The 20,962-nt window shown below is 38.8% G+C and overlaps 1 protein-coding gene across 1 annotated transcript; it reads left to right on the top strand.

Annotated features, from left to right (window-relative positions):
• The first annotated feature begins 3,456 nt into the window (after positions 1-3,456).
• opn8b (opsin 8, group member b) lies at positions 3,457-17,853 on the top strand. The gene is made up of 4 exons (XM_072696760.1): positions 3,457-3,538; positions 7,278-7,571; positions 9,782-10,107; positions 17,132-17,853. The coding sequence occupies exons 1-4, from the start codon at positions 3,469-3,471 to the stop codon at positions 17,510-17,512; spliced, it is 1,071 nt and encodes a 356-aa protein (XP_072552861.1). The 5' UTR covers positions 3,457-3,468; the 3' UTR covers positions 17,513-17,853.
• Positions 17,854-20,962: the final 3,109 nt, after the last annotated feature.

Here is a 20,962-nt window from a genome sequence, read left to right on the forward strand (position 1 = left end):
TACTTTAACTAGTATGAAATAGACAGCAGGGACAGTTTTGGACATGAGAGAGAGCAAGAAGGTGAAAAGAATTGTACATAGAGTCTAGTGGACAGGGAGGTGGTAGTAATCAACAATTATTATGAACAAAAAGCTGTGCTGGAAATACTAGTAGTTTAAAAGTGTTACTAGTATGAAAAGCCTACAATAATAATGACAAATAATTGGTCAAATTAGTTAAGAAATAGTAATAACAAAATCTGAATGGAAGTCATGAAAAACGTTAATAAAAGTATAAGTTGCAACATTCAACGTTAACCAAAAGTTTATGTATACAAAAGTTGTTTTTATTTATATTTAAAGATTGAGAGTGTGTTAAAGTCCTCCTCCAAGGTTGGGGAGCTCTTCCCTCTGCTCTCCCCCCTACATTTCTTTCTTTTATTTTAGGATTGTTATTAGGCCAGCATCTTGTGACAGGTTATAGGACTCAATTAGTTCTCCTAGATAATGCAGAGCAAAACCACTAAACGTTTTATAAGTCAGTAGATTAAGAAATTATTATAATACCAAAGGACCCTTGATCAGGATCATGCCTGCATTCAGTTTGAAAACATTCTAGTTTTGTGTGTTGTCATTTTTGTTCATAGTTACAAGCAGCCTGTTTTAGAATGTCTGTGGTTATTGTACCACTGGGCTAGCCTTTTCTCCCTAATTTGTTAAATCTTGATAAGCACAACATTATCTGAGTTCTGAACAGAGCAGAGATTGTAGATTTTCTTTGCTCAAGATCTTCAGGGTGTGATAGAAAGATAATGGATGTGGCTAGAAGGTTATTAATAAACGCCTTTACTGGTAAAGTCATTAAAGTATGTTTGCTAAAATAGTTGGGCAACATGCAGACATTATGGTCTGGAATCACCTTTCACATGATTGGGCAATGATCAGAGATAGAATCATGTTGACAAAGACTAACTAAATTCTGAATCTAAGTACCAAATTGAGATTGTGGGGCAGTGGTGGCTCAGTGGTTAGAGCTCCGGGCTACTGATGACAGGACTGTGGGTATGATACCGGGCAGAGCAAGCTGCCACTGTTGGGCCCTTGAGCAAAGCTCTTCACCCTCTCTGCTCCCTGGGTGCTGGAGTTGAGTGTATGTATGTGTGTGCTTAATGCCCCTAGTTTACTAGTGTGATTAAATCTAAAGTATGAATCCTTTAACAATCTATGTGAACCTTAAAAACACATTTAAGTTAAGGTCATGAGTGAGTGATAAAATCCCCCACAATTAGAACCTTATAGATCTGTATTTGGGGAATATCTAAACCACTGTGGCTACATTGCTGCCACAACCAGTCCTACATGTTTTTCTGTAGTTACTAAAGACATAAGCGGAGCAGGGGGTGGCTTAAGACGCTCAAGCCCCAGATGTTTTCCCTCCATTACTGGACTGACAAAATCATTGACCCTAACAATCTGGGGAAGTATTGGCATACGGAATAGTCCTGTCAAGAGTTGTTTTGTGTGTCGTTAGAGATTTTCTAAACAAGGATATCAGCCATGGGTTGAAATATGTTACACTAAAAGAGAAGAAGAGCCAACATGCTAGTGGAAGAGACCTGCACAATTAGTGCAGGCTATTTAGTCTGTCACCTCAGACAGCTAGTAGGTAGCTAGCTAGGCAACCAGGTATATAAGAATGTTTTTGAGTTCAAGAGACTGAATGGATGGACCCATCCATACACACACACACTCACACACTTATTCACCTCAAGATGTGAATCCCAGACAATGTGAAAGCATTTTGCACAAAATACTACCTCACTGCATCACTAAACTCTTCTGCACATAGTTGCACATTGCATGTTTGCACAAATACTTATTTATTAAAAGTAGCTGCTAGAGTACTGCACTAAGTGCTGCACTCTACTATTTTCTGCATGATCCTCCACAATAACAAAATTTGTACATTCTCTTTGTACTACAATATCAAAGGTGAAAGCTCAGTCTATCTGATTTATTTATTGTATCCTGCCTACACTTTATCATCTGTACTCTGTGTACTTTACTGTCTGTATGCACTTGTTCTGTATCGCACTTGAGTTCTGTCACCACTGTGTTGTGTGTTGCACCATGGAACACTGTTACTGTGCTGATACTAAGAATACATTGAATTATAACATTTTATAAACATTATTTAATATTAAAATACTTTAAAAAGTCTTATTGTAAAGTATGATATTTCTATTAACTTGGTTTATACTAAGTGTTGCACTGCAACTCTGCACAACCCTGCTGGTACACTGGAAATGGGGGTTTTGTGTGAATGTGAATATTCTATTAGCTATGTTTGTCATTAAAAGCAGAACTGTGACACCTAAATCATCCGAGACGAGCATGGTCTGAAGCGAACATTAGGGCTAAAGCCTGAATGTTGAAACTGTCTGGCTCTGCCTCTGGCGAAGGCTATGGATTCATTTAGTTTGTTTTTTAGAGAGACAGTGCATACTTTTGTTGACAGTGACAGTGCTTTATATGCAAGAGATCATACATATTACAGCCCTAGTATAAGAAAGAGCCATAAAAAACTTAAATAATGAGAATATGAGTGAGTGTAAGACACATGTTCAGTATTCATATGAAAGTCCATGCAGGTTAGCCAGCCATATGCACAGCTTTGCAGTGAGGCACGGGGGCCGCATGGTAGTGGAGAGCCAGGTTGGGTAACCCTGAGCAGAACAGTAAGTAATATATATATAATAATATAATGATATTATATATAATATATATAGTAATATATAATAATACTATATATAACAGTAACAGTAATATATATATATATATATATATATATATATATATATTGTGTTTCATATATTTTAATATAAAAAAGAATACATGAAACACAGTAGTTATAAATGTTTGCTTTAAACAACAATATAATTATTCATATCTTAAATAATAAATAAATAAATATTAAACAAGGGCATTACTACCTTAAATAAAACAGAAATTAATGAAATAATACAATACATCTAAGCAGTCTCTTGTATTTGAAGCCGTTTACAATGGTGCTAGGAGCTACATAAATAATAATTAGAAAATAATAATCTTAAAAATATATATATATATTATTGTAATTTAAAAGTCCTCTTAGAACAAATTCACCTAAACTGAACTGAATAAACTGACCTGAGCAGCATCACCGTTTCCCTATAAAGGGCAGGAGTCCAGCGCACGAGCCAGTGAGGGAGCTTCTCCAGCAGCGTGGGAGTGGTGAAGCTTTAGCTAATCATGGGGTCCGCCGCCCTCGCTCTTCAAGTCAGCTGTTTCCCACAGCAGTGAAGATCACTTGAAGACCCTTCATCTGGACTCCTACCTGCCCACTGATCGCTGAAGACGAACGCACAGACTCGGTGAGGTGTGCATGTCCCTGCGGCGCTGGGGTTAGCTTATCTTGCTTGGCGGTGGAGAGCAGAAAGTCCTCCACCCATGGATATTTACTCGTCCAAACTGTCCCCCGCTGTGGATTACGGAGCCGGAGCCTTCCTGCTGCTCATAGGTAAAACTTTTTTTTCTGTGAACATTCATCCATCCCATGGCTAAACACTTAAGGGTTTTTTTGAGCACAGTCCGGTTGGTCCGTTACGTGAAGGTGCAGCCTGCAAACACGTTGTCCAACAGTTTGTAGACACATCCTCTAGACTAAACTAGACGTCCTAACATGCTGTGCTGTGAGGTTTTGATTTTTGCAGCCAACAACAAGAGCATTCGTGAGGTCAGGTGGATCTAGTCATCTAACATCAGGTATGACTAGATGGTGCGCCTTCACTGGTCTACAGCCCTATGCTGGGACACTTTATACCCCTCTAGCTGACACTTGGCATTGGACGTCCGAGCATCAGTGCTTGGCTGTTTGCTTGGCACAGTTGAACACCAGTGTCAGCAATAGGTGTATCTAACTCCATGGCCAGGGTTGGGTACCACTGCCTTAAAGTAACTCAGTACATTAGAAGGGGTGTCTGGATACCTATTGTATGGGGATGTGTACTGTATTTATCTCTCAGCTAATATTTCGATATGTCTCTGCTATCAGCATGGTTCTGCAAAGGAGCACCATTGAGAAACATTACCAGCAGTAAGCAGTGAGCTGTACACAATCTCCAGCCAAAACTACTTACATCCATCCGTCTTCTTATCAGCATCTTCTCGGTCACGGTTGCGGTGGGTCCAGAGCCTACCCAGTACACAAGGCAGAAAGGCTTTGGACAGGGCGCCAGTCCATCTCAAGGTAGCACCATCTGAGTGTGGTTCTTACAGGAGTAATGGACATGGGTTTGCCATGACCTGAATTAGTAACCCTTCAGGCTGCTGCAGTGAGTGACTCACTGTGCCACCTTGCACTCATAAATAATAGCTACAAGTGGAAATGTACATAAAAGCACAAATGGATTATAAATGAATTTTAGGATCTGCTTTCTGCATGCCTTATGCCTTAATTTGAAAGAACCATCTAGGAGTCCATCATGAGTCTATTAGGAGTCTTTTATAAGAGTTTATTGCACTCGCTCTTTCCCTCACTCTACTTTTTTCTCCTTTTGCTTTTCTATATTAAAAAAGAATAAAAACGCTTCCAGCAGATGCCTGTATTGGATTCTTAACTAGAAGTCATGTAACCTTCAAGTATCACAAGAATCTTGAGATGATAATCTCAGGATCATGCCTGTAAAGTGATCAGCTTTATAGCAGTTAATTGGAAATGAAGAAACGTGTTTGTTAAGAGGCAATAGTGAGACCTCTCATGCTACTTTGATGAAGCTGACATATAAAATATTGCACTTAATGTAACGCTATGAAAGAAAGTGCAGTATGGCCTCATGCTGAGAACTTACAGTCATTTCCACACAAAGTGACAAAAAAAAAGCTGTGGTACATTCTCCTGAACATTTCCTACCAACACATTATGTAAAAGACCTTGGTGCTGATGAAGATCAGAGAAGAATACACCAGCATGACTGAAAAGAGGAAAGGGTGGCTGTAAAAGAACTAGCTCACTTGTCTTTATTGATGATGTGGCTGATTATGCCCATAGATGGTAGTGAATATAAACACCCTGAAGGACAGTGACCTGAAACACATTACAAGACTGGCAGACATCACCAGACCCATGCATGATGAAGTAATTGGAAGATTTCAGGGGGCTGTTGAGTGCAAATGATTTGCAACTGAGAACTGGCCTAGCACTATATACTAAGATTACAGCATTATGTGAATGTTTGGGAAATTACATTAAAAAAATCCTTTGACATTATAAATTAACAATAAAATAATAAATTATTCAAACCGAAATCCGTATTAAAAGGAATCATGGAAGTTGCATAAAGATCAGGAAGACCAAGAAAACTTATAAGCTGCTGGTTAGCTGAAAGAAAAAGAAAACCCTCATAAGAGCAAAGTACTGCAATCTACATGCATGTGGATACCTGGATGGAATGAGTCGGCATGGAAGAGTCATCAATAGAATACCTGAGCTGATAAGCTGGGATGCATTAGTTTGAAAGGATTTTGATCAATATACTGAAAACAAAGCTCTATACTTGCTCAGTGTAATAAAGGGCCAGAAATATGTCTTTTAAATTTGAGGAAAAAGACATTCAGAGAACACCTAATCTAAACATTTCCTAAGTACTTAGTATCCTAAGTATTACTAAGTCAATCTCACATCCAGTAGGGTTTTTCCTTCTGCAGATCACATTGCAGTTATGTTAAAGATATGTCTAATGAAGAAAAACCTCATTGGACTTTATTAAATTATGCATCACAGTAATATAAGTGAACAGAATACCTCTGCAGAGATGTGTGCTGCATAGAAAAAATATTCACAAGTGCCGTGCCTTATTTCAATCTTTACTTTTATTAGAAGTCGTCTTTTTTCTACATATTAAATATTTTTTGCCAGCAAAGAAGGAAAGTATGCTTCACACGGTGGCTTTAATACAGGCACACACTCAATGTTTCAGGTAGACTAGTATATACAGAGTTCCTTTGCTGTCTGCTCTGGAGATCATGTAGATCTGTAGACCATGGCCTCAGTAAATATACTGGCAGAACTGATTAGCTTACAGATCCACAAGGCTTCCAGATCAGGCAAAATCTAGGAAAGCATGTTTTAGGGAAGACTTTGGACACAGGCATCAGTGTTTTGCCACAGTAACCTGGCCTAAATGCTGCCTCACCGAGCTCCAAAATAAAACACGGTTTCAATATGAATGGACCCGAATGCACAAAAGTTTAGACACTCTGCATGGTCAGTACTTGGTCAGTACTAATTCCGCCTTTAGCAAGTATCACAGCTTGTAAACACTTTTTTCTAGCCAGTTAAGACTCCTTAGGTAGATTCTACCCTTGCAGAGAAATAATAAATCATTTTTACACTATTTTTATTGAATTATTATTACATTATTAAAACAATATTGTTATCATTTTTATACCTTTTTAGATGGCGGCAATAGAGTGTCATTTGTATTCTTGTTTTTTAGGTGCATTTAGGGGTGTTTATTTACAGGGCCCAATGCCGCTGGACAATTTTCAAGATTTTTCAATATGAACTGACCAGAATGCACAAAAGTTTAGGCACTCTGCATGGTCAGTACTAATTGCCCTATTAGCAAGTATCACAGCTCGTAAACACCCTTTCTAGCCAATTAGGACACCTGAGGTAGTCCAATGTAGATTTTGTGGTGTAAATCATTATTCAGCTGTAGAAGTCATCCCCTTTTCATCTTCAGCAGCAACGGATGGTGTGGTGTTTGCTTTCAGAATTTGCTGGTATTTAATTAAATCCATTCTTCACTCTACCAGTGAAACGTCCCCCATGCCACTGGCTGTAACTCACTCATGGTTGTTAATGAAGCTTTGTTTACTGCCGCTTTTACCTACAATAGCTTCAGTTACTGTGGAGAAAGTGTAAACCCTCAGTAGGTTGTATTCACCCTTGTTCAGGTTTAATCTGCTCAGAATAATAAAACTAAAACATTCTGCTGTGTTACTGTTTCTCTGCATGACTTCTGTTGTGCACAGATGTGGTTTATACTTTTATGGCTTGTAAATAATACAGTCAACAAAGCAAGGATGCAGATGCCAAGCTATGTGACTTGAATAACACAATACACAATAAATAAGCACATATAAATAAATAAGCACAATAAAACTGTCTGAAAATAGATAGGACTTAATGAAATCTGTCACAGCTGTTTTATCAGACAGGTTCTCATTTCAATTCTTCTTTTTATCATGTGTAGCAATTTTGTCAATTGTGGGGAATCTGCTGGTCCTTGTTATGGCATACAAGAGGTCTTCTCACATGAAGCCTCCAGAGCTTCTGAGCGTGAACCTGGCAGTGACGGACCTTGGAGCAGCCGTCTCCATGTACCCTCTGGCTGTGGCATCTTCTTGGAACCATGCCTGGTTAGGAGGCAAAGCCACCTGTATCTACTATGGCTTGATGGGATTCTTCTTCGGCATAGCCAGTGTGGCCACCCTGACGGTCATGGCTATGGTGCGCTTCTCAGTGTCCCTGACTCTACAGTCTCCTAGTGAGTATCACAAGCTTCCATTCTAAAGTTAAGTCATTTTGTGATGAGACATAAACATAATGCTTAAAGTGCAAGATGACAGTGCCATTAGATATCCCATCTTCTTATTGCAGAACCATGGCTTATTCATTTCCATAAATTCGACTGACTGAAATGTGATGTTAGTCTCTTGCTAAAGTCACTGCAATTTCGTGATGAAAGTGTAATTGGTTTAATTATTTCTCCAGTAAATCCCCAATTGGCTAGGTTCCTGGTGAGCACCAACGGGGTGTATCTAATGTTTAAGTACACATGCTGGCCATAAATGTTTTCCAGATGAGCTCCAGTAGAGCAATGCGTCATTTTACTTTCTGAAAACAAGGGAAGAAGTATAAATATCCCAAGCTTTGCGTTTTAGAATTATATCATATACTAAAATGTTTATGGATGGATAAGATGACTCATTGTTCAATCTTGCAGTTCTATTCTTTCTAGAGATGCACTAGCCAAATATGGGAATTCTGGGCTGTTTTCTCCTGTGAAGTCTTATTCATATATCATATATAATGAATATATCAATGTCGATACTGATACAATAATAAATGTAGAAATGTGGACTAAATCTAACTGGATAAGCATTATAAAAATGCAAATAATGTTGTATATTTATGTCTGCAGAGTTACAAATGCAGTACATTGATAAAATACAGATAATCAGAATTGCTAATCATTGTGTCAAACATTTTACCCTTCCAAAGAAATAAAATCAAAACCAATCCAATATCAGTTTGAAAAAATGATTGGTAAAATCTGCCTAATATGATATTATTCTTAAGCAGTTTTTTTGTCAATATTGATTTAATTCCTATACCTCTTCAGATGGCTGCAATGAAGTGTTATTTGCATTATGTATCATTCTTGTTTTTTTAGGTGGATTTAGGGGGTTTATTTACTGAGCCAAATGCTGTAGGACAACAAAACATTCACTTCCTTCTGATAAGAAATTCCCTGTGGACTTTTTCCACTCATGCTTTCAAGCTTGTTTTCTTTATTAAGGACACTGTCAGTATGGAAACCTTCATACATATGGCTCTCATGGTGTCTTACATGGATTTTACTGCTGATCAAAACTAGCTATCTAGGACCATCCAGTTTTTGTATTGTTTATAACTGTACTCTTTTTAATGGTTTCTATACATATGCATTATCCTCTGGCCACAAAACAGTGGCACATTTTGTAACAACTTTTTTAAGGTCTGCTTCCTGACAATTAATTACCAATTAGCAAGCACGTATAAGCACCTTAATAAACAGACACATCATTTCTGGCTTTCCAGTCATTAATGGCAAGACAGATTGTTACAGAGATCATTCTGCTGATTTTAATTTCTAACTTTTTCATAACTATTACATTTTTAACTTAATATTATCATATAACTTTACTTCTCTAAAATGATGCCTCCTTCTCAGTTGACTTGCATTTTAAGATGCAAGTTTCTATTGGACTAAAATTCCATATGTAGAACAGTTCTGCTTTACTGCATGTTGGTGATGAAGTGACAAACGTCAGTTGACATTTCATGTACATGTAATTTTCACACTTTCTAAAATGCCAAGAGGACAACATGTATTTTTTAAATGAAAATAGCCTAAGCATTCACTAGCATTTATAAAGGGCAGACTGTATAGACAATATGCGCACTTTAAACAGAAAAAGGAACGAGCAGGGTACAACATTTTGGTCTACACTGGAAAAGTAACTGGAAAAGTATTTGACCTGACTTAATATTATCTTGCTCAAATGTAATATACATGATACTGTATCTAATCTAGCTAATCTAATATTTTTATAAAAGCAAACCTCCTCTACAAATAAAAAATTAAAGTTTGTTTGCAGCTTTAATATCCATCTTAGCTTTGTTTCTTTTAATAGTCACAAAATAGTCTACAAAAAGTCTGGTATATTAATGTTTTTAAAAAAGAAATAGTTGCAATAAATTTTGGCGTGGATATTTAAAGAGACGCTTACTTCACTGCATCACCATATGGAGGCTGTATGTTACCCGGGTTAGCTCTCAATTTGAGTTGTTTACATGTGAGTAAAGCATATAGCTCACTTCAGATGGCTAAAACGTGTAGTAAAGGTGAAGTCATTCACATAAGTTTTAAAGTGTGGTTCTGCTTTTTATTCCATACACTCCTTTTTCTTGTCTGTTTTCATGTGTGTTTAGAGGAGAAGATCAGTAAGAGGAGGGTGCATGTGCTGCTGGCTGGCACATGGCTGTACGCTCTGTTGTGGGCTCTATTCCCTTTGCTGGGCTGGGGCAGATACGGCCCTGAGCCATTCGGCCTGTCCTGCACGCTGGCCTGGGGCGAGATGAAGGAGCACAGCCCTTCCTTCGTCATTAGCATGTTTTCCATGAACCTGGCCATCCCAGCCATCATCATCATCTCCTGCTACTTTGGTATTGCCCTCCGGCTCTATGTGTCCTACAAGTCTGTGGACAATGGCAACCTCGTCCCAAACACTGTCAAGATGCAGCGCCGGCTCATGGTGGTGAGTCAACGATTTATCAGCCATGTGGTACATATCTACAGTGGGGAGAAGAAGTATTTGATACACTGCTGATTTTTCAGGTTTTCCCACTTGCAAAGCATGTAGAAGACTGTAATTTTTATCATAGGTACTCTTCCACTGTGAGTGATGGAATCTAAAACAAAAATCCAGAAAAATACATTGTATGATTTTTAAATAATTAATTTCCATTTTATTGTGGGAAATAAGTATTTGATACACCAGAAAAAGAAACTTCATATTTGGTACAGAAACCTTTGTTTGCAATTACAGAGATGAGACGTTTCCTGTAGTTCTTGACAAGGTTTGCACACACTGCAGCAGGGATTTTGGCCCACTCCTCCATACAGATCTCCTCCAGAGCCTTCAGGTTTCGTGGCTGTCGCTGGGCCACACGGACTTTAAGCTCCCTCCAAAGATTTTCTATTGGATTCAGGTCTGGAGACTGGCTAGGCCACTCCAGGACCTTAAGATGTTTCCTACGGAGCCACTCTTTAGTTGCCCTGGCTGTGTGTTTTGGGTCGTTATCATGCTGGAAGACCCAGCCACGACCCATCTTCAGTGCTCTTACTGAGGGAAGGAGGTTGTTGGCCAAAATCTCACGATACATGGCCCTATCCATCCTTCCCACAATACGGTGCAGTCGTCCTGTCCCCTTTGCAGAAAAGCATCCCCAAAGAATGATGTTTCCACCGCCATCTTCACGGTTGGGATGGTGTTCTTGGGGTTGTACTCATCATTCTTCTTCCTCCAAACATGACGAGTGGAGTTTAAACCAAAAAGTTCTATTTTTGTCTCATCAGACCACATGACCTTCTCCCATTCCTCCTCTGGATCATTCAGATGGTCATTTGCAAACTTCAGATGGGCTTTGACATGCGTTGGCTTGAGGAAGGGCACCTTGCGTGCACTGCAGGATTTTAATCCTTGACGGCGTAGAGTGTTACTGATTGTTTTCTTTGAGACTGTGGTCCCAGCTCTATTCAGGTCATTGACCAGGTCCTGCCGTGTAATTCTGGGCTCATTCCTCACCTTCCTCAAGATCATTGATGCTCCACGAGGTGAGATCTTGCATGGCGCCCCAGACCGAGGGAGATTATCCGTTATTTTGCATTTCTTCCATTTTCTAATAATTGCACCAACAGTTGTTGCCTTCTCACCAAGCTGCTTGCCTATTGTCCTGTAGCCCATCCCAGCCTTGTGCAGGTCTACAATTTTATCCCTGATGTCCTTACAAAGCTCTCTGGTCTTGGGCATTGTGGAGATGCTGGAGTCTGACTGATTGAGTGTGTGGACAGGTGTCTTTTATACAGGTAACGAGTTCAAACAGGTGCAGTTAATACAGGTAATGAGTGGAGAACAGGAGGGCTTCTTAAAGAAGAAGTAACATGTCTGTGAGAGCCAAAATTCTTACTGGTTGATAGATGATCAAATACTTATTTCCCACAATAAAATGGAAATTAATTATTTAAAAATCATACAATGTATTTTTCTGGATTTTTGTTTTAGATTCCATCACTCACAGTTGAAGAGTACCTATGATAAAAATTATAGTCTTCTACATGCTTTGCAAGTGGGAAAACCTGAAAAATCAGCAGTGTATCAAATACTTCTTCTCCCCACTGTATATATACTGATGTAGATGTACAAATATACAGTGGCAAGAAAAAGAAATGTTATGGTTTTCTGCTTGAATTTGTCATAAAAGGTGATCTGGTCCTCCTCCGAGTCAAGCGTATTGACAAATATAATGTGCCTAAAACAACACAATGTCAGATCATTCATGTCTTCATTGAGAACAACCCTAGAAACCTCATTCTGCTAGTGGATAAAGTATGTGAACCCTTAAGTTAATGATCTCAAAAAGCTAATTGCAGTCAGGTGTTCTCATACTTGGGAGTCTTCTTAAGAAAATGAGTTTGGAGGCTTAAACTAATGCTACTTTGACTGATAAAAACCACTCAAAAGTTTGCTCCACACAAAAAGGATACGCGTACGTGAGCCATGTCTCGCCAAAAAGAGTTTTTAAAGGATCTACGATCAAAAATTGTTGATTTACATAAAGCTGGAGACTTTAGAAATTCACCCTGTCTACAGTGAGGCAAACAGTCTACAAATGGAGACAATTTGGGACTGTGGCTCCTATGCCAAGAAGTGGGCGCCCAGTCAAATTGACCCCAAGAGCACAATGGAGACTCATCAATGAGGTAAAGAAACAACCCAGAGAGACAGCCAAAGATTTGAAGTCATTGGTACAGGGTAACATCTGTGTTCATAAGTCTACAGTCCATAAAACCAGCAGTGACACTGTATAGACAATATGTACACTATAAGAACCATTTAAACGGGAAAAGGAAAGCGCAGGGTACAACATTTTGGTCTTCAGTAAGTAACTGGAAAAGTATTTGACCTGAATTAACCTTATCTTGCTCAAATGTAATATACACGATACTGTATTTAATCTAATCTAGCTAATCTAATATTTTTATAGAAGCAATCATCCTCTACAAATAAAAAAAAACTGTTTGTTTCTGCTTTTTCTCCAAATTAGCTTTGTTTCTTTTAATAGTCACTATAGTCTATAAAAAGTCTGGTAAATCCTTTCAAACTATTAATGGTCTATGGCAGGACAGCACACTTGAAGTTTGCAAAAGAGCACACTGACACTCCACAACGGTACAGGCAAAATGTTTTGTGGACAGATGAAACTAAGATTTAACTATTTGGAAAGAACATGCCACGCTACATCAGGTGTAAAAAAAAAAATATCATCCCAAACTTATGTTAAAGTATGGTGGAGGAAACATCATGATTTGGGCCCGCTTTACTGCATCAGGGCCTGAGCAGCTTACAATCATTGAGGGGAAGATGAATTTCTAAGTGTAGCAAAAATTCTACAGGATAATGTGAGAGTGTCTGTACATTAGCTGAAACTATAGAAGTTGGGTAATGCAACAGGACAATGACCCAAAACACCGGAGCAAGTCCACACCAGAATGGCTTATGAAAAACAAAATCCACCTTTTGGAGTGACCAAGTCAGAGCCCAGATATCAAACCTATAGAAATGCTATGCATTGACTTGAAGAGAGCCGTACACATGAAGTGTCCAAGGAACATGATCCAGCTAAAGCAGTTCTGCCAGGAAGAATGGGCTAAAAATTCCTCCTTTTTTTACACTTCCTTTTTTCACTGCCACTTTGAATGTAGAATGAGTGTGTTCAATAAAGACCTGTGTTATTATTTTAGCCACATTATATTTATCAAAACGCTTTGGATTTGAATGAGGATCAGATCACATTTTATGACAAATAAATACAGAACACCATGCATTTCCAAAGGGTTCACATACGTTTTCTTGCCACTGTACATCATGGAGTTTTTAAACATTAGTCCTGAAAGATCCTGACCCTTAAAAACCAAAAAAAAAACCATCTGTCTTAAAACTAAAGCTGAACCAGCAGAATTCTGCATGGAGGAGTGGGAAAAAACTTTCTCCTAGTTGATAGATCGTTATAGGAAACATCTGTATTTTCATATCTTAAGTTATTTCAGATAGATGATCTGAAATACCAATAGAAATGCCAGCTATTGGGGCATAGGGTGTCCTAACTTTTTCTCAATTTCTTCATCTTCATTTTATGCGTTATTGTTTATGTGAGTATTAGTTATATTACCTTCATTTCCTAGTACTATTCCAATGAATATAAAAGGTTTATAAATATTATAAAGGTGTTTAAATAATATATAAAAAATATATAAGGGTTAAGGGATAAGGGTTTCCATGGGTTGTCTTAACTTTTTACACATCACTATTTATGATGGAGCTGTAGAAACAAGGAGGTAGTTTTAATGTTATGGATGATCAATGTATATTCTTTCCTGGTTTGTCTTATAAAGCAACCCATGAGTCTGTGGCAATGCTTAAGGTTTCCTCCATGGTATAAACTCAATATGACAGGCAGTACAAACACCCTTAGTCATCCTTCAACACATGAAAGATTAAGGTGTACACAAAAGAACTGAGACAAAAGGTTGTAGACCATCATAAATCAGGAACCTAGAAGCCAATTTTAGGATAATCATTGGCTTCTATCAAAAACAGAAAATTAAAATACTGGTTTCACATCCATGAAGGTAGATTGTGGTTTGCTCTTCCAGTGGGACATGAATCAAATCATACTCCTCAAAAAATGCTTCACTGATCACACAAACAAGCTTTTGCAGCGACCATACCAGTCCCTTCCTATAAATGCCACTGAAAGCCTAGAGGCAGAGTTAAGTGTCCACAAGTAATTGCAAAGATGCGCTCACCCACCATAATCAGAGGACCCTGAATTCCATTTCCGGGTTATGGATTTTGTATTCATTGGCGGTTAACTTATGTTATGTCCTCAATTCCAGTCCTGACGCCATGCACAGTCTCAGGTTTTCCCGCCTAAACACACCTAATCCAACTCATGAAGGATTCGGTTATGAGTTACATTAATTGATGATTTCACTACCAATGAAGACCATTTCTACCAATGAAGACCAAGTCCAGGCCTAAACCCTTAAGATTTGGAGTTGAGAAGCTTTGATAGTATAGCTGATCCAGAGGAATACATAAACTAAGAGCACTGCAAAAATGCACTGGCTGGTGAAATCGCAAAGTACTAATTTAGTAAATACATGCCGATATAGGAAGACTATACAATCATTTTACTTATAACATGTTTTGAGTAATTTTAGTTGTTTATTTATTGAATGATTGGTAGCTTGAAAGCCAACAGAATAAGACTAGTTTACTTTTATACATATATAAATAACCTGGATAATCATATTACATAATTGCACAATGACATTAGATATATTGACTAGATTATCTTAAGATATCCTTTTTTTTGCAGTGTGATCCTTTAATCATACTATGTAGGTATGTAGAATAATCTTCTAAGTCATTTCAAGAGCCTTGTGTTTTATTCAATTATATTTATTTGTTACACATGCATCACATTCTTGTGACATTTCTTTTGTATATTCTCTTGCCAAACCCTCTGAAAGAGTTTCAGTAGAACATTCACTAATAAGGCATAATAAGCCTCAGTTGTGTGAGCAAGGATTCAATTTTCTGATAGTTCAGCTCTTTGCCTGGTTAAGGATCAATAGTCTTTTCCTTTCAGGAACACAAAACACTTCTTTATTGATGTCAAACACCACGACTACATTATCCCTTTGAAGCGTATTCAGTTACAGTAGAATGGTGACTTAATCTCTACCCTTTTTCTAGGAGCGTCTTATGATCATGAACTCCGGAAGTGACATGGACTAAATGGTTATTTATTTTTAATGATGAAATGATTGGTATGTCCATAAGTTTAATGTTTACCAATTGTTGAATTAATACACCATATATCTAACCATCTGAGACTTAAGGCATCAGGATTGACGTAATCATTACTTTACTACTTTATAAAACATACAATAACAAATGAACGCAGATAAATTAACCCGATTTCTGTTTATTTGTCACTAAAATTAATAACTGTGCTGGACCTCGACACAGTGCTGTCTGGGCTCAGGGCTTTCATTCTGAAATTCGCCTGTGAGACTAAAGAGGAGCGAGCAGCGTCTCCCTTTTCAGTCCTCCTTATATGGAGGACAAGCTGGATTACTCACTGAGAGATGATGACAGTTTGAGGGCACTCTGACCCTGGGTTATAAAGCCTAGAATACCGGCGGTGTGAGAACCGGGTTCCGTGGATGGATCGGTCTTTTGAATCAGACTAATCATCTGATACCCGATCCAGCTAATTTTGTTAGTATCGGGACTGATATCCGATCGTAATGTCGGATCAATGCATCCCTAATTGTTAGGTGTAAATACTTGGGGAAGAAAATCCAAACTGTTACCCACAGCTGAGAGGAAATTGGTCCGGATGGTCAGGAACAACCCAAGAACCAAGGCATAGGTCTATGAACTGGAAACTGCTGAAACGCCAGTGTCACTGTCTACATTTACATTTATATTACATGTATGGTATTAAGCTGACGCACTTATCCAGGACAACTTACAAAGTTACTCGTATTACAAAGGTGGGCCAATGGAGTCTTAGGAGTCTTGCACAAGGACTCATTGGTATATCAAATTAAATTTAGTTTTCAGTTATAGCTTTTTACAACTAGTGGTGTCACAAAGTAGCTTTACACAATCAGTAATTAGTAAAAAGACAAGAAATCAACATAGACATAAAAAACCTAAGACCCCCAGTGAGCAAGCCAGCCTTTGAGCTTGACTAAAGTGTGCAGCTGACCACATGCACAAGGATAAAGCCTTCTGAAGAAAAGGTTAATAACACTGAGCTTTTGGAATGGCCTTCCCAAAGTCCTGGCCTGAAAAATGTGACCTGTGCTTAAAGGTCAGGTCTGTGTCACATTAAACCAATGTGAACTCTGTAACGCTTGTTGATGGCAACCAAAAGTGGGTGTAAGTATAAGCATGGTCCTGTATTGATTTCAGAAAACCTTTAAAACTAAATAAATAAAGTTGTGCACCAAAACATAGTTTTTTTCTTAGTAAGGATGTATCTTGTACACTCATTCTGCACCAAAAAAGAACAGTTCAGTGAAATCACTGAAAGTCCAACATTGCCATGACATTCATGTTCATGGTCAACCCCAGTCCTGAGGACCCCCAGCCCTGCACGGTATGTTCTGCCCCAAGTGAAATGACGAGCTTATAAAGAACTTGGTAAATACCTTATGATCTGGATCTGGTGTGTTCAGACAGAGAATACCTTTACTGCTCTCACTCTTATTATGTCCACTAAGCTGACCAGAGAGCTGATGCTCTTGACGGGATATTCTCAATAGTGACAGCGGTGTTTGCAAAAACCCCAGCTACGCCCCTGCGCTTGATACAGTAATTTGATGTTGTTGTGTAAGGCCCATATTCCTCGAGTAAATAATAAATGATCCTCAAACATTATTTAATCATGTAATCATGTTTTTCTTTTTTTTTTATATAGATTGCCATTCTGATCAGCTTTGGTTTCCTTGGTTGCTGGACACCCTATGGGATAGTAAGCTTGTGGTCTATCTACTCCTCAAGTGCCTCAATCCCTCCTTATGTCAGCATGCTGCCCTGCCTCTTCGCCAAGACCTCCACCGTATACAACCCCCTTATCTACTACACCTTCAGCAAGACTTTTAAACAACAGGTTAAGCAGCTTCTCTGTTCATGCAGCAGAGCGGAGACGTGCCATGCCTCTCAGCCAAACAACGGCACAGAGAATGCCATCTACCTGGTGTGTGACAGGAACAAGCTCAAGAAAGACCTTTGTGGGCAGCACTCATTTGAAAACAGCGGAGATATTGAGACGCAGCTCCACTCTACTTCATATCAGTAGTTCTGGAACTTTGTAAAGGTGGTCACAGAATTGTTGAAGGGTTTACAAAGGGAAAAAAATCAAAGCACGATTGCAAGGATCTATAGCGAAACGGTACTACAAACAGCCACATTCAGTCATGATGACACAGCAAGCTATTTATTGAGAGAGCAGTAATTATTTTATTTACTTTTTCTTGCAATTGAATCAGTTCCAAATGGAACAGTCTACAGAACTGGATCAAGATCAAGACAATCTCTGCCGTTTTATCATCTCCACACACCTGATGAAATTATTGCAAAACCAAAGTCATCTCAATTTTCATTAAATAGCACATGTACAGCTGGGCCCAATTTGTGCAACTGACAGAGCTGCCGACATGATGTTCTCACTCAATTTACTATATTGCTGTTCTGCTCCAGCACAAGTGAGCTTAGGGGCTCCAACAGCAACTGAACGGCTGTGAAGTATACAGAAAAGACAGGTCCAATGACACACGTGAGTCATAGTCTCTGCTGATTTAAGAACTTTCCTCGCCTCAGCAGATCAAGAACTGAGATATACAGTGGGGGGAAAAAAGTAAAGTCACCAATTGTGCAAGTTCTCCCACTTAAAAAGATGAGAGAAGCCTGTAATTGACATCATAGGTAGACCTCAACTATGAGACAAAATGAGAAAAAAAAATTCTGAAAATCACATTGTCTGATTTTTAAAGAGTTTATTTGCAAATAATGGTGGAAAATAAGTATTTGGTCAGTTACAAAAGTTCATCTTAATACTTTGTTATATATCCCTTGTTGGCAATGACAGAAGTCAAACTATTTCTGTAAGTCTTCACAAGGTTGGCACACACCGTTGCTGGTATGTTGGCACATTCCTCCACGCAGATCTCCTCTAGAGCAGCGATGTTTTGGGGCTGTCGGCGGGCAACACAGACTTTCAGCTCCCTCCAAAGGTTTTCTATGGGGTTGAGATCTGGAGACTGGCTAGGCCACTCCAGGACCTTGAAATGCTTCTTACGAAGCCACTCCTTTGTTGCCCTGGCAGTGTGCTTGGGATCATTGCCATGCTGAAAGACCCAGCAACGTTTCATCTTCAATGCCCTTGCTGATGGAAGGAGGTTTCCACTCAAAATCTCACAATACATGCCCCTATTCATTCTTTCATGTACACGGACCAGTCGTCCCAGTCCCTTTGCAGAGAAACAGCCCCAAAGCATGATGTTACCACCCCCATGCTTCACAGTTGGTATGGTGTTCTTTGGATGCAACTCAGCATTCACTCTCCTCCAATCACAACGAGTCGTGTTTGTACCAAACAGTTCTACTTTGGTTTCATCTGACCATAAGACATTCTCCCAATACTCTTCCGGAACATCCAAATGCTCTCTAGCAAACTTCAGACGCGCCCGGATATGTACTGGCTTAAGCAGGGGAACACGTCTGGCACTGCAAGATCTGAGTCCCTGGCGGCGTAGTGTGTTACAATTTTGTTTCTGGTGTCCTTCGACAGCTCTTTGGTCTTCACTATAGTGGAGTTTGGAGTGTGACTGTTTGAGGTTGTGGGCAGGTGTCTTTTATACTGTTAATGAGTTCAAACAGGTGCCATTAATACAGGTAATGAGTGGAGGACAGAGAAGCCTCTTAAAGAAGAAGTTACAGGTCTGTGCAGCCAGAAATCTTGCTTGTTTGTAGGTGACCAAATACTTATTTTCCACCATTATTTGCAAATAAATTTTTTAAAAATCAGACAATGTGATTTTCTGAATGTATTTTCTCATTTTGTCTCTCATAGTTGAGGTCTACCTATGATGTCAATTACAGGCCTCTCTCATTTTTTAAGTGGGAGAACTTGCACAATTGGTGACTGACTAAATACTTTTTTTTCCCCCACTGTATCTATCATATCCCTATCACAAAGCCTGCTTGAGCTTTCTCCTCGTGGGGAAAAGAAGCAGGATGAGTCCTTGGAACCACCTTTCTGACAACCTCCATTCATTCAGCGTCGACATAGACGCCCAAGACGACAGACATATCTTGTGCACAAGCTAAGAAAAGAATACTTGCCACATGCTTCACCTAACATATCTCAAGTGCACTGACCTTCTCCTTTCTTGCATTGTGTGTGGGATTATTAGGACAATAAGATGTCTTGAAAAGAATGAACATCACATGATCTAACCCGTCTGGCGCATAGTAGTGAGAAAGAATAAAGTTATTCTTATTCTATGCTCCAGGCACTTGTGTGTCTATGTGCTTCTATCAAAATACAAATATGGAACATATTAGTGTCTGCATAGATTATTTTTTTACATGATTATTGTTCCCTTTGACAGTTGAACAAAAGAATCATCCATGGATACTGTGCAAGTTGGTGGAGACCAAAAAGTGCAGTGAGCATTTTGTCAGGGTCAGCTGTTAAGTTTGTGAACTGACCTGCTTAATAGCTGCACAGATCATAGGTTTGCAGAATCAGCAGCAGTAATGTAATGTCTCTAGATCACTCAGTTTTTATTTATAGCCTAGAAGGTTGAACATGTGGCCCAACTTATTTTCTGTGTGAACACATATTAAAGAGATGAACTAATCTACTTGTCCAGTTCATTAAATGTCCAAATTATGTGTGGGCCTCAATTGGGGGAAAAAAGAAAAAGGCTGAAGAACCTTACTGTTCTTGGGTAAAGATACATGTCCCTGCCCTAAGAACTGAAAGATAAATGCAATAAAATGAAAGCTTGATAAGAGAGATATAAAAAACATCAAATGAATCATTTACACTATATGTCCAAAAATATCCAGACACCAGGAAAAATGGGCCCTGGCATTTTGGACCAGACCGGTCCACCACATTCGATAACGCACACATTTTCGGTCTCTTGAATGTGTATACCAACTCTTTAAAACCACGTACCTTAAGCCATGCAATGAGTTAACGGGAATCAGTGAGAGTGGACACATCAAATACTTCCAGAAAGTGTCAGTTATCAGCATTTATTAACCCTCTCTCTCACTAACGCTCTCCTCTTCTGGGGATATCTCAACAAAACTGGACTAGAGATTGTGGGGTAAGGTTTGTTTGTTGCGCTGGCATAACACTGGCAATGAACTCTTGTAGCCTTTCATTGTAGCCTACATTGTTTTTAGCCACATAGGCTACATGAAACTGCCCAAACATATTTTCCAGGCCTAAAAAGTAGCTTAAATAGCCTAAATAACAAAATCAGAATACTGCCTGCTGGCTCATTTTCCATGTTGGTGAGTGGTGGCTTTACAAACAGGCCTAGAATTACTGGATTCTCCTGTAAAGAGACACAGAGCTGCATTGGCATAACATAGACAATAGCCAAAAAATATATATTTTTTTAAAACGTTTGATTTTCTTTAATTTCTGTACGTTGTCCCTAACCGCTTACAAAAAAACTGCCCAACATTTTTCCATATAAAAAAAATAGCTTAGTCTTAAGCTTGGCCT

The sequence above is a fragment of the Salminus brasiliensis genome, chromosome 1, assembly GCF_030463535.1.
Source record: "Salminus brasiliensis chromosome 1, fSalBra1.hap2, whole genome shotgun sequence".
Lineage (NCBI taxonomy): Eukaryota > Metazoa > Chordata > Actinopteri > Characiformes > Bryconidae > Salminus > Salminus brasiliensis.